This window comes from Vespula pensylvanica, chromosome 15 (assembly GCF_014466175.1).
Source record: "Vespula pensylvanica isolate Volc-1 chromosome 15, ASM1446617v1, whole genome shotgun sequence".
In the NCBI taxonomy this organism is placed as follows: Eukaryota; Metazoa; Arthropoda; class Insecta; order Hymenoptera; family Vespidae; genus Vespula; species Vespula pensylvanica.
The window spans coordinates 2,525,852-2,543,351 of NC_057699.1; the positions used below are offsets into that span (position 1 = coordinate 2,525,852).

Genomic DNA, 17,500 nt, shown 5'->3' on the forward strand with positions numbered 1-17,500 from the left:
TGTATATACATCTAGCTTCATTTTATTAAAAGATAAATATGGATTCCGATTTTAGGTCATCAGCTTACAGGGAAAAGTTCAGTAGAAATTTATCGTCAATGTTTACTTGCTGGTTGCCGCTGCGTCGAACTAGACTTTTGGAATGGAAAGTTTGATGAACCAGTTATTGTTCATGGGTAATTTATAATTAAAAAAAAAAAAAAGAGATAGATTAATAAATGACATTCCTTAATGGAGTTGTAATTTATTTTGACGTAATTTTCCCAGGTATACGTTTGTACCTGAAATTCATGCACGAGATGTCATAGAGGCAATTGCTGAGAGTGCCTTTAAAACATCGGAATTTCCCGTAATACTTAGTTTTGAAAATCACTGTAATCCACGGCAGCAAGCTAAAATAGCACAATATTGTAGAGAGTTATTTGGTGAAATGTTATTAGATGCACCTCTGGAGTCTCATAAAGTATTAACATTTTTATATTGAGTTTTTTAATATTAATTGTTATTTAAGCGATAACCAATACTCTCAAATTTGATGTTATATTTTTCCAGCTGGAACCTGGACAAGAATTACCTCCTCCAGCTTTACTTAAACGTAAAATTATAATAAAAAATAAGAAGAAACATCATCATCACCACCACAAGAAGCATCATAAAAAGCAACATGCATTACCGTTGGAGGGTGAAGAAACTCCTCAAGAAACCGATGAGAATGGCATAGTAAATCCAGCCGCTGAAGGGGAAAATGGGCCACCGCCGGATATAATACCCGAAAACGAAGTAGTCGACGGGGTTGTTAATAATGGCGAACAACAAATCAGGAATGGAGATGTATCTCACGCACCGATGCTTCAGCAGAGACAGAATAGTAGAGATAGTACGCAAGAAGACGATGGTATATATCAAAGAATAAAGATTCCTTCAAATATTATTGCATCTTGATATAGAGGTGAATTAATTTATTACAATAATTTTATTTTATTTTTTTTAATTGACATATATATAGATGATGAAGACGAGTCAAGTACAGAGGAAGATGAATCTAATGTAGAAGACATCAAATTTAGGATGGGTGATAAAGTTCCTGCACCCGATAAAGTAGCAACTTCAGCGAAAGAAACAGAAGCAGGCGCGGAAATTTCAGCATTAGTCAATTACGTGCAACCTGTTCATTTTAATAGTTTTGAATCAGCTGAAAGTAATTATATTTGTTGGAACGTGATATGCACACACGCGTAGATAGTATTTATTACGAACTCTTTGATATTAATCGCGTTTGTTCTTTTTTGTTTTTTATAGAAAAAAATCGAATGTACGAAATGTCATCGTTTGACGAAAAACAGGCAACGACGCTTCTAAAGGAAAGACCATTGGAATTTGTTAATTACAATAAACATCAATTGTCGAGAGTTTATCCAGCCGGAACACGATTCGATTCGAGTAACTTTATGCCTCAAGTATTTTGGAATGCAGGTTGCCAATTAGTTGCTCTCAATTATCAAACACTTGGTAAGCATACGTATTATCATAATATAAATATATAAGCGAATAAAAATATCAGAGAGTTTTCTATGTATTTTTATTATTTTACACATTAGATCTGGCGATGCAGCTGAATTTGGGAATTTTTGAATACAATCAACGTTGTGGTTATATATTAAAGCCAGAATTTATGAGACGAAAGGATCGTCGATTGGATCCTTTTGCGGAATCAACGGTCGATGGTATCATAGCAGGGACGGTACATATCCATGTAATTTCAGCTCAATTTCTGACTGATAAAAGGGTAGGAACGTATGTGGAGGTGGATATGTTTGGTCTTCCAGCGGACACAGTGAGAAAGAAATTTCGTACGAAAATTGTTCCTAATAATGGGATTAATCCTGTTTACGACGAGGAACCATTTGTATTTAAAAAGGCAAGAAACTCTTTCTCTCTCTCTCTCTCTCTCTCTCTCTCTCTCTTTCTCATTCGACTTATCTAACGTTATTAAATGATTAATATTATTGCAAATATACTTGATTTACATTAGGTAGTATTGCCAGAATTAGCTTCCATCAGAATAGCCGCGTATGAAGAATCTGGCCGATTGATCGGTCATAGAGTATTACCTGTTGTGGGATTGTGTCCAGGATACCGACATGTTGCACTTAGAACAGAATGTGGTCAACCATTACCATTAGCGAGTCTATTTTTACATGTGATTGTCAAAGATTACGTACCAGACGGCCTTAGTGAATTAGCCGAAGCATTGGCCAATCCGATAAAATATCAAAGCGAAGTGGAAAAGAGAGAGAAGCAATTAATGGTTCTTACTGATTGCTTAGACGAACCTTCTGAAGAAATTGAGGTGAGCATTAAAGATTGACAAATGATATTATACTAACACACCCAATATTCACTAACTCTTAAACTAACATTTTATAGGAAAAAGATAAAGTTGGCGAAACACCAACTGCTTCTAAATCGACCGTAAGTTGTTCTTATAACAATGAAATTAGCTAATCAATTTATTGATTTTACTAATATTTATTTTGGCACAAGTTTTTTCTTTCTTTCTTTCTTTCTTTCGTTTGTATTAATTCTATATATATTTATTTTTCTTCAGGAAGAGACTGTTAAGACAAAACGAGTGCAATCAGTAGGTGAATTACCAGCTCTTCAACCAACGACAAGCAGTACACATGGTAGACCATCGATTATTGGTATAAATACTTCTGAAACGCCAGAAGTTGAAGATAATGCACCATCTCCTGTAGTCCAGTTCGTTGATGCATCTGCAAATAAAAGTCCGGTCAATGCTAGTAGTAGTAAGTATATAGCATCAGTAAAAGCATCAGTATGTAAAAAAAGAAAAAAAGCTACAAAAACGCGTTCAATTTTTCCTTTTAGCGAGCGAAGAGGTAGTAGCTGAATCTTTGGAAAAACTTATGGAAAATAAACTCGTAAAGGAGAAGAAATCGGAGCTTGAGAAAAAGTTGGAATCTTTGAGGAAAAAACATGAGAAGGAAAAAATACGAATACAATCTCAAAAGGGTTCTCTCGATGGAGAAAAGCATAAGTCTAAGTTTTGCATGAGTCATAAATTGGTGAAACGATTATCAAGTAGAAACATGTTAGTATCTGTTAGTAGAAAGACGCTGATATAGATTTACTTATCTGAAATAATAATGAAATGGATGCTTTTGTTTCCTCTGACAAAAATAGTTTTTCAAGCGACGTGGGTTTAAGTACTCTAGCTCTGGCAGAAACTTCCGAATGTTCTGAAATGGAAAATCGTGAAGGCGTTGAAGGTCTATCAAGAGGTTTACCTAGGAGTCAAAGTGAACGATTATTGGCTGTTTGTAAAGTACACATGCAACAGGAACGTGAGTTACAAGAGAAATATCATGAAAGCGTATTTGCCACGGTAGAGAAAGTGATGCGAACATCGCAATCGAATCAATTGAAAACATTGAAAGTTCTACAGGAAAGGGAAACAGCTGATGTTATGCGTAAACTTCAAGCTAGTAGACACGGCGAGGTATATGCTTCATTTATATTTCTCTTTTCGAGTGATTTCATTCTTCTTGAGGAAAAGAAAAGAATAGTTAAAAAAAGATTTTCATGTTAAATAGAATTAGTAGATTTGATATATCTTTAAAACATGCAGGTCAAGCAATTAGCTAAGGTTCATAAGGACAAGGCCGAATTAGATCGGATGAAGAGAGAGGTCGCTAAGTCGACAGTGGAGAAAGGTGTTAACGAATGTACTAGATTGAAAAAAATTTATGAGAAAAAGAGAGCGGAGTTGGAAAGGCAACACGAAGAGGTCCGACAGAGGTTGGAGGAGGAAAGAGCTAATGTAAGAGTCTCTCGTATATTAAAGTATTTTCTTTATAGTTAATAATGACTTGGTATATAAATTTCTAGATAAAAGCCGCTCTGCAGGCAGAGTATAATAGTCGTTGTAGCAAATATGAAAGTGGAGAGTTACCATTATCACCATCAGGTGGTACCAGTATGCCTGAATCACTCAGTGAGAATACATATTGATTAATGAGGCGAGATGATATTCTACATTACATTGTCTCAGTGAAAATTTGGACAATATACCAAATGAAAATACTGACGATATTGGTACATTGAATAGTTCTTGATGAAACTCTATCTGACGATAGCGGAATAGAAAAGTGGATTTGTAAAACGGCAGATATACTTTTTGAAAAGTGAAAAAAGAAAAGAAACCAAAAAGAGAGAGAGAATATGATTTTAGGCAGCTCGTCAACTGTAAAAATTTCGATGAGCAAGGTCTCTATACTACATACATCGTGTGTACATAAAATGAGATTTTAATGTCTAACGTCTCGATTTTCAAATTCGAATGACGTATAAGATAATTTTATATCTTCTTAGATAAATTTATCTCTTACGTTAGTACCATAAATATACATATATGTATATATATATATATAGTGTCTAAACGAAAAATGTCCACCAGAATGATTATGATATCTAATGATTTTTTCAAGAAACGCTGAGACAGATTAATTTTGTTTTTGAGAGGGACGGGTCCTTGTCACAAATCGTTCCATTTTGGATCAATCTTCTAAAAGGGCTGAAAATATTCACTCTTCGAAAAATCTTAAATAGCAACTAGGATCAAATGATATATCATTTGAAAGATCTTTTAATTCTCTTTATGATTGTGCTATTTTAAAATTTTGAGTCAATAATTTCCGAGAAAATACATTTTTAAATTTCTATTTGAAAACAACTTTTATTTTATGAAATATTGTGTATTTTCCATCTCTATGTAGTAATAAACTCTTTGTTTCCTTATATAAATCATTTTGTATTAAATTTGGCGTATTCTTCGACTATGCATAGAAAAAAATTAAAAAGTGTAAATGATTAGGAAAATGCTGATTTAAAACGCTTTGAAAAAACACTTCTTCCGGTATATTCAGATCTGTTTGAATAATTTATACGATCAATGAATAAATCTGATTCTTAAGTAATTCTAAGTACGGCTTTCCGGTCAAATTGTTTGATAAAAAGAGTGGATCAATAATTTTGTTATACAATATAATAACCCATGCATTCATAGGATTATACCGGACGTATACTGTAGTATGTTCGACGTACTATTCAGCAAAGATTTTATTACTCCATGCAATACGCATTTGAATATTTAATAAATTAAAAGTACTTTTGAAAAGTAATTTCGAAACGCGTAAAATTAGAAATGCATTTTATCGAGGATTGATTGACTCAAAATTAAAAAGAAAAAAAAAAAAAAGAAAAGAAAAGAAAACAAGATATAGTACTATCGTAAAGAGAATTAAAATATCTTTCAAATGACGTACCGCTTGACCCCTGTTATCACTTAAAATTTTTAAGGGGGTTAGCTCAAAATAAATGAATATACGATAAGATCTATCTCTCTTAATAATAAAATTGATTTGTCCCGGTGTTTCTCGAAAAAATCAGTTAGATTATATAAAAATCCTGATGGATACTTTTCATTGGGATACTTTGGTATGTACATAATACATATATATGTATATGTATATACACACGCATATATACGTACTATTAATCGAATGAATAAACACATTTGAAACCGAATCTGAGTTTGGATCGATCGAGGTTTATCGAGCATACGAGCATGCTGCCTTTCGATCTCTTTGTTATCGACAAACATTTCATCGGTTCTTTAAACAGAAGAGTAAATAAATTATGTCAGAAATTTTAAAACAACCGAGTTAAATCTGCCGTTGTTTATACAGTATTAAAAAGATACTACTCATTGAAAACTAATGGAACATTGATTTCCGTTCTCATTGTTATTAATTATGAGAAAAGTGTGGAAAAAGGAAATATATATATATATATATATATATATATATATATATATGTATTTGAAGAAAGAAAGAGAAAAAGAAAGAGAAAGAGAGAGTATATATAATTCTAAATAAGAGAGTAAATCTTCCTAAGTGCTAACACTTAATATTGTTGTTATATGCATAAGGCGTTATTTAATTAAACCAGACTACTTCTAAATCGCGTTCCAAAATGCTGTCTATATCGACGTTACGATGATCTATAATCGTAGAAAATGATTCGATCGTCTTCGTCAAACATCGGTAGATCACAGTCAAAAACGAATTCTCTTTGGCCTAGAAGAGAATCGTTGTGACATAGCAAAGATCTGAAAGAGCGCATACGTGATCTGATATATATATATATATATATATATATATATATATATATATATATTTTGACTGAAAGTACTCCATATTAAAGACATTTTTAGAAATGAAATCTGATTCATATTCTGAATATATTGAAAAAAATTATTATTTTCCGTTTGGATCTTTCGCGTTCGATAATGAATTCGTTTTTGATATAATACGTACGTTTTCATATACTAGTAAATATATATATATATACACACATGTATATATATATATATATATATCTGACAGATTAATCATATATTTTTTACATTCGTTTGTCAGCTTTTATTTGGTAATAAATCGTGAAGAACATCGCTGTGATCTTACGAGAGGGTTCTTAGATAAACGTTTTGTTTGGACGCGAAAGAGTTAAAAACAAAAAGAAAACTAATGTAAAAAAAAGAAGAAGGAGAGAACAGAAGGAAGAGAAAAAACAAAACGATAAAAAAAACGAAGAATAATCTCAGATTTTCTCTGTATCACGTGCGTATATACAGATACTTCTTGTTTTACGAATTTGATTTAACATTATTAAGATTTTTAATGGTAAAAATTGGAATTGTTAGGAACAGAAGATACGTTTGTTATATATTGCATCGATGAGAAGTGTATATTCTCATTATAGAAAAGTATGATTAAGAAGGAGGAGTTCATTCGTAAAGACGAGAATGATCTGTATAAATTTCAAGCTGTGTAGTCTCCGATTGTGTTGACTACACAAGCGGAACCTCTTTCGAGGAAGACAATCAAAAATGTTACTTCGTGTAACATTGTCCTTATTGTTTCTATTGTATATGTTTAACTATGTAAGTTACGCATATATATATATATATGTATATATACATATATATAATAATAATAATAATAATAATAATAATAATAATAATAATAATAATATATATGTATATATATAATAATAATATAAGATATATCGTAATCGTACGAGAGAAATCTTATTATAATTGTAAATGGACTTAGGGTATATTATCTTGTCCGAGTGATTTATTTAAGAGAATTTATCTTATATGCGTGTGTGCGTGTGCGTGCGTGAGTGTGTCTGTACGTATGTATAATCCTGTTGTGTGTCTAACTTTCAATCGATCGCAAATTGTCGAGAGCTGCTACTACTACTATATTAGTGGGATTTATAGAAAAGAAAAAAAAAGACTATGATATTTATGCGATGTAGACGTTTGTTGAATTATTTTAGCGAGGCGCCGTGTTGCTACTGTGTCCTTTAAGTTTCCGAAGGGTTGCATATATATGTATATATATATATATGTATATATATTTATATTTATATTTATATGTATATTTATATATGTATATATGTGTAAATCGTTCCCTTCGATCTGGAGACTGAGCCCAAATGAAGGGCTGTTGATAAACTATGATCTATCGTTGATACTTTGCCGCTGCCGCTTTATTTATTTCAACGAGATATTTTTTTACACTTCGACGTTAAGCTTTTTGCACCACGTCGCGCGTGTGAAAGAGAGAGAAAGAAAAAAAGAAAGAGAAAGGGAAAGAAAGAAAAAAGAAATAAGAAATATAACACCCGACACCCGACGGGTCAATCCTAACGTCAATGTTTTTGTGATCTAGTACGCGATATAATCGATATATATATATATATATATATATATAGAGAGAGAGAGAGAAAGATATATACATATATACTTCGAATACGTGATCTCATGGCATTTAACGTCTGCAAATTCCAATATTCTCGTTCGCGTGATGTTATGGGATTATTTCGAGAACGATTTGTCGTCAGATATTAATGTCGATAAATATTTTCAAATAGAGATGGTTTAATAATATCGTTGTTTTACAGGAATCAATAAATTATATTCTTCAGAGCGATACACAATATATATATATATATATATATATATATATATATATATATATATATCTGGAAACAAATAGTATATCGAATTTATATTTATTCTTTTTATGTTGAAATCTAAAATATTTTCACATGAAATATATATATCGGTATATACGAGGATGAGATATTAACAAAATTCTTTTTGATTTTCATTTGACTATTTCAAGAGATTAAATTTACAATTTTGAAAAGTGAATAAGAAGAATTGCATCGTGCCCATCCAATTACAATATCCATGATGAGATCGTTAATTGATTAAATATAAACTTTGTCTTTTTCCTTTTACATTCATAACTATAATTTATAAATTTTGAGGATTCACGTTAAAAAATTTTACGTAAAAGAGAGTCTTTTTTTTTTTCTGCGCTCGCTCAAATTTAATTGAAAAGGAGCACGTTTCATTTAAGAATGATAATGAGTACAGATAGATAAGCATTTAAAAAAAAGAAAAGATGACAACACACTTGGTTTCCTCTCTACCTAGCAAATATTAATATTACCAAATTAAGCAGTGAACAAGAGAATGCTCTATTAAATGATGAGAATGTTGCGGGTTCATATAAATGTGTGCCGTATTTAATATAATCCCACGAAAACATGTACGTATACGTATACATTGATGTTCTATACATTAGAAAGAATTATGTGTGACTTTATAGCCTGTTAGGCTTTATTGGAGGATCTCTAGAGAGAGTATAAGATGAGATATTATACTATATTTAGATCGTTTATAATAATTGGGTATAATCAATTGTAAAAGATTTACATTTTGAATATGTTTAAGCACAGATATACCCTTTTTCCAGTGTGATTCTTTGCCATTAATTTCCTCTAATTTTAATTTCTTTTTGTTTAGATTTTCTCAAGTTACTCCTATTGTTTTAAACTCCTGTTGCAAATCTTTTTATACGAACTTTCTTTGTTATTGTATTAATTGTCCGTATAAATTAATTATCGTATCTTTGTATACGTTTATCATGCAAGATACTTTATATACAGAACAGCAGGTGTATATTACAAATTTTCTTTTTATATTATGTAATATGCGTATACACTTGCGTAAGAATTACGTATTTGTTATATTACGTATAGAGATATATGCATATTATATAAATATAAATATATATATATATACCACTGTATATATAGTTAAGATAATAATAAATATATATATATATATGTATATGTATATGTATATATATATATTATCGATGTTGAATATATTACGTGTTGTTGCTGTTGATGTTGTTAATAGTAGAATAGAGAATTACGAGTTAGATCTGGTGTGTCACAGCTTTTTTTTTAGACAAATACCTTACTAGTTTGATTTTATCGAATGCAATACACAATTTCACTGATATATATATAGATATATATATATGTATATATATATATCAGCTTCTTTAGTGCCAATCAAATTACAACACATCATGATTTATCAATAATTTTTACGTCGATCAATCAAGTCGAACCGTTGACTTTAATGCTGCGATCTTGCCAAACTTATTAAATCATTTATCTCGGCTTTAAGTTGTTGTTAATATACGTAAATACGTAATATGAAAGTACGATTTCTCCGAATGCAAAGATTTTATTGTACAAAGAGAAATTATATATATATATATCGGGTATATACATAATATATATACATATATACATATATATGTATATATAATATTTTATATGTGTATGTATATATACATATATATACACATATTGTATAAATTATTGTACAGTATCATTGTACGGCCTACGGAAGATCGTATAAAAATCATTTGGTTTTATTTATTGTTTTAAACAATCCATCGGTTCATTTTTTCGAGTAAGACAATGGTGTGCATTTAAAAAAAAAAAAGTCAAACGTAAACGTTCAATGGATATTTTTTTTATTTCTTTGGATCTTCCATTACGCGTTAAGAAATAGATCTTATATTTCATGCTTCTTTATGATCGATCTTTGATCTCCGTCGAATATATGTATATTTACTATCATATGTAACAACGATTTTCCGTACCTGAATATGTATCAAATATGTTTTCAAAGTTGATCTTAATTTTTTGGAAATGTGCTTCACGTCGATTCACGGTACGCTGTAATAGTATGTATTAGTTGTATTAGCTTGGTGATCACAGTGAACGATTACGCGTAGTTTAATCGTAATAATAATTCTTTTTTTCCTTTTTGTTTTTACTTCTTATAATTTTAGTATTTTTTTCTTCTTTTTTTTTCCTTTTTTCGAAAGTGAAGATATTTTTTGCTTTCGAAATTTGTATATTCTTCTTCCGTTTATCCAAAGTATTCTAATTAGATGGATCAGGGATTTTTTACAGATTAGTTTGATCGATTTCGTATCGATTATTAGTTAAATGAATACACACACACACACACACACACATATATATATAGGAGAAATCGTATAACGTTGCGTTAGAATTTTATTTTTATTCAATATAAATTATAATATAAAAAATTATTAGTATTTTAAATATAAAAATATAATGTAATCTGTTTCTCGTATCTCTATTTCTTTTTGTAAATGATTTTTAATATTGATCACGTTATACGATTTATCTTTTAGACATTAAATATTTGCATATAATCAAAATAAGAATGGATTATAATTGAACGAAGCGAATATGTAGTTTTTAGGTAATGTTGATCAATGTTGTCGTATGCACAAGAAGAATATATGTATGGAGACATTTCCATTTCAAATAGAAATTCAAAGGAAACATGTATTTTTATCTATTAATTTATTTAACAAGATCAGTTTCTCTTATATCTTTTTCTATATCATTATATCATATGTTTTACTTGATCGAATTAAATGGATCTAATACTTTATATATATTCTTCGGATTTTTATTTGCATCAAAATAGCAAATAGATAGTTCAAAAATGTTGTCTTCCTCAAAAATAGGACTCGTATATCGTGATCGAAACGTTAAGATTTAAAAATTGTATCTCTTAATTGTTCCACTTTTGTTATGTCGTTTTCCCTCCATTCATCTTTAATTATTATTATTACTATTACTATTACTACTACTATTACTATTATTATTACTATTACTATTACTATTATTATTACTATTACTATTACTATTATTATTACTATTACTATTACTATTATTATTACTATCACTATTACTATTACTATTACTATTACTATTATTATCATAATTATTTATTTCCTCATGTTTCTATCGATGGTTTTATGTGATACACGATTAACAGATACATTTAATATGAATTTTATAATATAGGAGTCCAATACTCATCTCGCATATTTCTTCTATGCATTTCATTTTAATTTTTTTTTTCTTTTTCTCTCCCGATTTTATACATGTAATTATGTCGATAATAATGATTTTTGTTGTGTTCACGCTTTGTTCTTCTTTTTTTATTTTTTGTTTATTATTTTCCGATCGTATCCTCCTTCCTTAAGTCATATCTCTATATGCATGCTATTTTTTATAGATATTTTCCTCGCTTAATTGATCTTCCATTTTTCTTTTCACATTCCAATCGTTAACTTTTACGAGCTCGAAAAACATTATAATACCGATCTCTGTATTATTATTTCTTTTTCTTTTTTTCTATTGATAAGATATGTAACGTCATATATATTTTCAAATTATACAAGAAAATTTCTTCATATCGTATGTAATATTATCTGTAATTTTATTTCGAGCCAGTTCGTCAATGGGTTAGTGTCGATTAAATTGTGTCGAGTGTAACTCGATCATTATAAAATATATTAATAAATTACTCGGTATATATTAATAATCATTGAATCGTTTTGTTCTACGTTACTAATTATGAAACAGAAGTGAACAATTTAATCGTTAATCGAATAATTGTTCACTACTGGCGTACAGTAGGTGCCCAAGTGAAAGTCAATGGTATTTAAAGAGATAAACAAAGAAAATGAAAATCAATTCGGCATTAGAATTATTAAAACAACAAAGAGATTAGTTTTCATTCAAAAATAATTTCTCCTCTCATTCACTTGTGCCTTGCCCTCGATCATTCTTCATCATTCGGTAGTCGAAACATTTGTTCCCTCTTTCCCCCGTAAAAAAAAGAAAAAAAAAAAAACAAACCAACAAACAAACAAAAAAACTAATGTTTAAATAATTAAGAAATTAAACGTTTTCAATGTTCGATGTTCTTTCTACGATTAAGAATATACGAGTTAAGTAACATACTCGATATACGTATATATAGTATATATACTTATATATATATCGCTTCGTTAATTGTAACGTCGTAGAGTGTAATTAATAAATGTACGTACCTATTATATCTATCGCATATAAGTAATTAAAAGTTAAGGCACATAAGATTAGGTGAATCGTCAGTTTAGGATCTTTTTACGAGCAATACTCGTCTAATCCTGAAAGGCTCTCCTATATTTCAAACGAATGATTCTGAATCAATCGCAACTCTTTTATTCTAATCTGAAATGCGCTATTGTAAATTAACTGGAAATAACAAAAATGAATTTCAAGTGATAAAGATATAGATAATTTCGAATGACCGATAAGATTTTACAATTATCGAGTCAATAATCGAGTCAATGTATCCCGTCTGCAACATTATTAATGAATTATTACTTATACACTTACTTGCTTGCTTACTTACTTACTTACTTACTTACTTACTTACTTATATTAATTAAGAATCGTAGGTCGAAGTTATATATGAAAGATTTGTGTTGTGCAAAATCGATGTTTCCTATTTCGCAACTGACACACAAATTTACAGAATACAGATGTTGATAAGAAATGAGTATATTAATAATCATTATTGATAATGTGTGTATATCTAATTTATAATTTGTCTCTATTATTGTGTTACAGAAAAAGGAAATCTATGTATATTGATAAAATACTTTCGCATGCGCGATCGTTCGTAATGCTTCCAACGCGTTAAGGATTCCTTTTAAGTCTTCCTTCTTAATCTCGTTTTATGAAAATTATCTAATTGTCGCGACTTGCAATTAATATATAATATATAATATATATACATATATATATATATATGTATATATCTCTAATACACGAATATATATGTGCGTGTGTATACGTCGAGTAAAAGATAAGAAGAGATTCTGAGATGAAGCGTTGTAAATTAAAACGATTGTTATATTCGGATTGAAACATGCTTGAAGGAAGAAATGATATTAAATGAACATTCGTCTACAAAATTATAATAAAAAACTTTTCTGTGCATGTTAAAATCTGAACAATAGTCTGCGTATCGATATATAATATATACGCACACAATACACACACACTTATATATTATATGCATATATATGTATAAATATATATGTATATATATATATATATACATATAAAATATGTATATATATATATACATATATATATATAAAATTGCTGTTAATAAACCATAAAATAAGCCGTCAAACTGGATGTATTTTCTAGACAAAAAAAGAAGAACGGAATTTAGAGAAAATGTTGTTACCTGCTTTGGTGAATAAAAAACCACACAAGATACCACACGATGATCCAAGAGTTATAACGATATTCTATAAATGGCTGTATTGTATTGTAAAATTAAAGGCACAGTATACAATAAACTTTATTGTCGTAGGACATTGTCGATTGAATCGTTCTTTTTCTTTTTCTTTTCTTTTTTTTTTACTTTCTTCATGAATATTTTTCGTCTTTTCTTTTCGTCTCTTTCCTCTTATCATTTCAATTTCTATCTCTGGTTTCAATTAAAAGGTCTTACGATATAACTCGTTGATATTTGTAACTTCGTTTTTATTATTTAATCTTTTTTTTTTCATTTTCTTTTTCCTTCTTTTCTTTCCATTTTCTTTTATCGAACGACTTTAGATACTTTTATTATTTATTCCGTAGTCATCGTAGTATAAGGTTTCTGCATATACGTCACCAAAATATGATATCTATCTAACACGCTATACTCTTTCTGACATTTGTCAGCTTTATTCGGAAATAGAATTTTTCGGCTGATAATTTCTCGGATCAGAATGTCTTCGAATTCTTCTTTTAAATCACCCTCTGGTATTCTCGATATGAAGGGATTCACAGCTAGTGCGTGTTCTGTAATGGCGAAAACATTTATCGAGATTAATTCGAGCATGATACACGAAACTTATTCGCATTTCGTATGATACATTTATTTACTTTTTAAACTTTGAATGTTCTGATAGACGAAGCTCTTTTCCCTTTTGCTGCAGTGGAGAACATTGAATCCGATATCTTCGAGGATGGATCTAAGAGCGCCTCTCGAATCGTTGCTACGATGAAAGTATGGGACGAATTTATGAGCATCCTGAAATATGTATGTATTTTCATATGATATATCAACGTTCCTAAGAAGATAAAGATAAATTATCGAGAATAGAAGAAATATAACTCACTTATTCGATTTATTCGTTTGAAGCTGAATTTAATAGATTGAATATTAGAAAAGGATGAGGTGGTGGATGGAGGAGGGAGAGGATTGATTAGTTCGTTATAGTTTAGTGATTTATTATTAAAATTTGTAATCGTACAGGTCAGGGATATTCGGTCATAGTTTTAGAATCGATATTTATGCGGTTTCAGACTTAGGAAATATAATTACGAAGAAAAATTCGAACTTTGAAATAAAGATCGATACGATACCTGCATGTACGGTTGATAACGTGGATTCTCATGTATTCTGACGTAGGCATCGAAGCCATCGTTGTATGCGAGGAACATAATCAATGCTTTGCCACCAGGCCGAAGTAATTTGAAGATATTCTCGAAGGCCAGCCTAAGTACGTGAATGAAAGATTTGATATCGATAGTTCTTTTCGACGACTTTTCTATCGTTCACCTTCAGTTTTAGATCTTAATCGAGATGAAATGAAAAGAGAAGAGGAGAGAAGAAAAGAAAAGAGAAGAGAAGAGAAAGAAAGAAAGAAAAGAAAAGAGAAGAGATTATGAAGGAAGATAAGAGAATACCGCGTATTGTGACACCAATGAAGACAATACATGGAGACAGCATTATCGTATCGTGCTATTTGTTCCTGGGGTAAATTTGAAGTTTCGATGTCCAGATGAAGAAAAGATAGCCGTGGATTATCGCGATAATTTTTTGTTGCGTGTTCCAACATGGCGTTTGATATATCCGCTCCTGTGAATACGTAGGATGATAAAAACGTGAGGAAAAAGAAAGAAAGAGAGAGAGAGAGAGAGAGAGAGAGAGAGAGAGAGAGAGAGAGAGAGAGACAGAAAGAGAGAAAAATTAATTTTTCCTTTATTTAAAACGCTGCGATAAATGTCAAACATTGTTAAATTAAATTAAAGTTCGGTCTTACCGATCATCACGGAATCCCGTGGCAATCTTGGTAAGATCAGTTCGACTGTAACTTGTCCTGGACCGCAACCAAGATCGATGCATCGTCCATGCATCTCCCCTAATTCTTTGTCAAATTCCTCTACGATTTCAGAGGTATCGTGATATTGTAATTTGCTTGCATTCAAATACTCGTCGACCTTCTCCATCTTTAACGTGAAACTCGTCGCTCCGAACACTTTTTCCAAATGAAAAATGAAGAAAATTATGCGGTATAAAAGCGCGTTTACGATTTGTGCACGTATGCACTTACATACATATATATGTGTATATATATATATATATATAAAGAAAACTGATGTATGACTTCAATACCATGCCCGCGAACCTCCTGACTACTGACTTTTCGACCCGAGTTTCGTATTTATATTCGGTGACTCCCCTACACAAGAGAGCAACTTTCTTGCTCTATCTCTGTCCTCTTCTTTCTTTCTTTCCTCTTCTTCCTTTCCTCTTCTCGTCTTACCCGTTTCATTTCATTTTTTTCCTACTCTCTTACTTCTTTTTTCCTTAAACCACACTCTCCCCTACTCCTATTCGTACCTACCTCAATATCCGAATTCTTTTCTCTCACTTAGGTTATATCTCGACGAGAGAAGAAGTTGAAGAGGGAGGAGAAAGGGGGAAGAAGGCCCATGGGACCATGCAGACCTCGGAAGTTCAATGACCGAGCCTGAAAACTCGACTCTTGGTTCGAAGGATCCACCGGGTTGACCCGAAATACGTCTCGAGTCGTAACATATGAGATATCACGACGATTTTCTGTCGCTTTTGTCTTTTATCTACGATCGGTCGACCTTTTTTGACCTTCCATCGACCTTTTTTGACGAGCGATAGCACCCCTCATGTTGAGAGATGTCCTCTTGTCGGTCATTTTAATTGGCCCTTCTATTTCGTTAGCCTAATTTGATATCTGAACGAGTCAAAGAGATATCATGTTTTAGACTACGATCTCTCTCTCTCTCTCTCTCTTTCTTTCTCTTTCTTTTTGTCTTTCTTTTACTCTTTTACTCTCTCTCAATCTCAGATAGTTATCGTAAATTTGTTGTCAAATTCCTTTACCTTAGCTAATCTTGAAATTTCACGATTCGTTGCTAGAACGGACTGTCCTAGATTAGGGTGTCCCGTGGTGAACACCTTGGAACACCACGAGCGTTTCGATGAAGTGAATCGGGTGTATAGTTAGGAGGTTCAGATAATATGAGGCCCAAAGACGAAAGGGGGAAACTGGTCGTGACCACTTTGGTGGGCCTTCTCGGTTTGATCCGATTTTTACCGAACGCTCACGAATTCGTTCTATATAAAACAGCCTTGAGCAGAAATTAAGCGATTTGATCATTGGTCCAAGTAATAGAAAATTCATAAATTTCTATTATTATTATAAAAAACATATTCTCGTGTTAAAAAAACTATTAATAAGATGTATATATATATATATATATATATATATATCCATAGTTTATATTAAGTGCATCACGCATCTACCTAAAGTATGTTTTCTAATCTTTCCTCGTATCGATTAGATCGATCTATTCGTTAGATTTATCGAGGTATGCGAAAGCGTGTGTAGAGGAACGCGTTCACGTAAAGCACGTTCCATTATATCGATGATAATAGAGGTGAAATCCTATCAAGCAATTCGAACCCTTGAAGCGTTCTTATCTTTCGTTCGCATGTATTTGCCTTTCGGACAGCAGCGTATTTGAATATGCGTCGGCACACTCCATACACGCAGGTATATTATATAGAGGATGCTTTCCTAATCAAACATTCGTATCTCACATATACATACGTATATAAACAAGTAGGGGATGAATTGTTATGTAACTTTTCTTTTTTTCTTTTCTTTTCGTTTTCTTTTTCTTTTTTTTTTTACAGTGAAACAAATCATGTCTCTTTTTGGAAGTGATATTTAAAAAAGACAAGCTAATTTGTCTAACTTCTAATCTAAAACCAGTTATCTCTATCTAACGTTATAGAGTATAGAGAGAGAGAGAGAGAGAG

The 17,500-nt window shown here is 30.9% G+C and overlaps 2 protein-coding genes across 5 annotated transcripts in view; one reads left to right on the plus strand and one right to left on the minus strand.

Moving 5' to 3' along the window:
• LOC122634678 (1-phosphatidylinositol 4,5-bisphosphate phosphodiesterase classes I and II) overlaps positions 1-9,955 on the plus strand; it is a 13,422-nt gene extending 3,467 nt beyond the window's left edge. Inside the window, exons 7-20 of one of the 4 annotated variants that reach the window (XR_006328450.1) lie at positions 56-176; positions 268-463; positions 553-895; positions 1,007-1,198; positions 1,300-1,509; positions 1,599-1,918; positions 2,033-2,350; positions 2,428-2,472; positions 2,609-2,810; positions 2,893-3,115; positions 3,208-3,523; positions 3,653-3,844; positions 3,913-5,899; positions 9,485-9,955. Coding sequence is in view for 3 of the 4 variants with exons in the window: in XM_043823852.1 (XP_043679787.1) it covers positions 56-176; positions 268-463; positions 553-895; positions 1,007-1,198; positions 1,300-1,509; positions 1,599-1,918; positions 2,033-2,350; positions 2,428-2,472; positions 2,609-2,810; positions 2,893-3,115; positions 3,208-3,523; positions 3,653-3,844; positions 3,913-4,035 (2,801 nt within the window). In the remaining variant the exon portion in view is untranslated. Of the gene's footprint in view, positions 1-55; positions 177-267; positions 464-552; positions 896-1,006; positions 1,199-1,299; positions 1,510-1,598; positions 1,919-2,032; positions 2,351-2,427; positions 2,473-2,608; positions 2,811-2,892; positions 3,116-3,207; positions 3,524-3,652; positions 3,845-3,912; positions 7,803-9,484 lie in introns of those variants that run through there. The other 3 variants (XM_043823852.1, XM_043823854.1, XM_043823853.1) reach the window with 3 other exon arrangements.
• A 3,852-nt stretch (positions 9,956-13,807) lies between these two features.
• Positions 13,808-15,956, minus strand: LOC122634682 (juvenile hormone acid O-methyltransferase). Its single transcript, XM_043823860.1, has 5 exons — positions 15,459-15,956; positions 15,103-15,274; positions 14,779-14,911; positions 14,296-14,443; positions 13,808-14,211 (listed from the first exon to the last, which is right to left on the minus strand). The coding sequence occupies exons 1-5, from the start codon at positions 15,643-15,645 to the stop codon at positions 13,997-13,999; spliced, it is 855 nt and encodes a 284-aa protein (XP_043679795.1). The 5' UTR covers positions 15,646-15,956; the 3' UTR covers positions 13,808-13,996.
• Between the last annotated feature and the right edge of the window lie 1,544 nt (positions 15,957-17,500).